The sequence below is a fragment of the Branchiostoma belcheri genome, unplaced genomic scaffold, assembly GCF_001625305.1.
Source record: "Branchiostoma belcheri isolate BF01 breed outbred unplaced genomic scaffold, Haploidv18h27 scaffold2121, whole genome shotgun sequence".
Lineage (NCBI taxonomy): Eukaryota > Metazoa > Chordata > Leptocardii > Amphioxiformes > Branchiostomatidae > Branchiostoma > Branchiostoma belcheri.
Genome location: NW_017803627.1, coordinates 1 through 1,475, shown reverse-complemented (window position 1 = coordinate 1,475; position 1,475 = coordinate 1). Strand labels below are relative to the sequence as shown.

The following is a 1,475-nucleotide window of genomic DNA, read 5'->3' as shown; positions in this document are numbered from 1 at the left end:
AAAAACTGACATGGCTGAAACACTGTACCCTTTCCTTGAGACCTGTAAAATGAAATAAGCTGTCTGAACCTAATTTGACACTGACCATTGTCTTCCTCCTCTTCCTCATCACTATCCTCCTCCTCCTCCAACATGTCATCCTCCCTCTCCATCTGCCAAGCAAGCTTGCTCTCAATTATCTTCTCTTCTATCTGTCCCATGATCATCTGTGATAACGACATTTCTGGATCAGCTGACCTCTCGTTCTTCTCCTCAGGGTCCAGGAATTGTCCGATGTGTTGTTCATACAACAGCGGGTCTCTCTGTCTCATCTCCTCCTCACTGAAGTAGGAGCCATCCTGCAGCATTCTCTGCATGGCTTCATACCTCCTGTTCTTCACCCCAGTCTTTTTCTTAGCATTGTCCAACCTTTTTTACCTCCTTCATGTAAAAGTCCAGCTCATAACTGTTCTGCATCCTCTGGAAATACTCCAGATCCTCCTCTGCCAGGTACTTCCAGAACCTCTCCAGGAAGTCAGGTGAGATTTCTCCAGGATGCCCCTCACAATGTCCATCTTCTGCTGAGTGGTGAGGTCTGGCTCGTCACGTGACTGGTTCTTGATCCGTGCCTCGCTCTCTGCGACCCTCCTGATCATGTGTTCCACCAGGGGGTCTGCTCCACTGGGGAGACACGCACCTGAGCCTGCTGTGGCTCCCTGGGCTTCTAATGGTCCCACTTCCATGTCTGGGGGAATACCACATCAGTGTTACCACAGGCAATAAATCTTAGTTTTAATAATGCTCCTTGGACACAAGAAGAATTCACATGAAATTTTTTTTATGACAGCCCATCTCTAAGTAGTACAGTGTATGAAGACATCAATGAATTTGTAAGAACAGCACATTATCAAAGGACTGCTGAGGTAATACTACAGTGTGTGTGTGTGTGAACCAACTCGAGTTGTGTTGATCATGTCAAAACCTAATTTCAAATCACAAAAAAAAACCTTTATGGCCCATGTGCTGTTCTACGGTTCACCAAATCTGTATCTGTATCTGTATCTGTATAGCCGGTATAACCGCCTTTCGGCGTAACACACCAGCTTCGCAGGCACGCGGCGCGGCGGCAGCTGGCTATATTACACCGATCGACTTGTTACACCTAACCCTTGAACTTCTAGCTCTAGACATTGTTTAAAGCTATCTATTGACAATGCCCCTACTGTACTTGGTGACAGTGAGTTCCACTCTGCGATAGTTCTAGGAAAGAATGAATTCTTGAACACCTCAATCCTTGGTTGATAACTCTGGTACTTGAATGCGTGGCTATTTCTTGTTCTCTTCTGGGCTGGTATTAGGTACTTAGTAGTTGGGACATCCACCAGTTTATTAGTCATTTTGTACATCATGCATAGTCTAGACATCTTTCTTCTGTCTTCCAGTGAAGTCCACTGTAGGTTTCTTTTCATTTCCGTGACACTAGCACCTCTTACATA

At 45.4% G+C, this 1,475-nt stretch overlaps 1 protein-coding gene across 1 annotated transcript; it reads right to left on the bottom strand.

Moving 5' to 3' along the window:
• Positions 1 to 85: 85 nt before the first annotated feature.
• On the bottom strand, positions 86 to 744 carry LOC109469956 (coiled-coil domain-containing protein 97-like; the record flags this gene model as incomplete). The annotated part of the gene is given in 3 exon segments (XM_019768721.1): positions 86 to 414; positions 416 to 515; positions 518 to 744. Coding segments are annotated over 3 exon segments (634 nt in total), but the record flags the coding sequence as incomplete, so codon positions are not given.
• Positions 745 to 1,475: the final 731 nt, after the last annotated feature.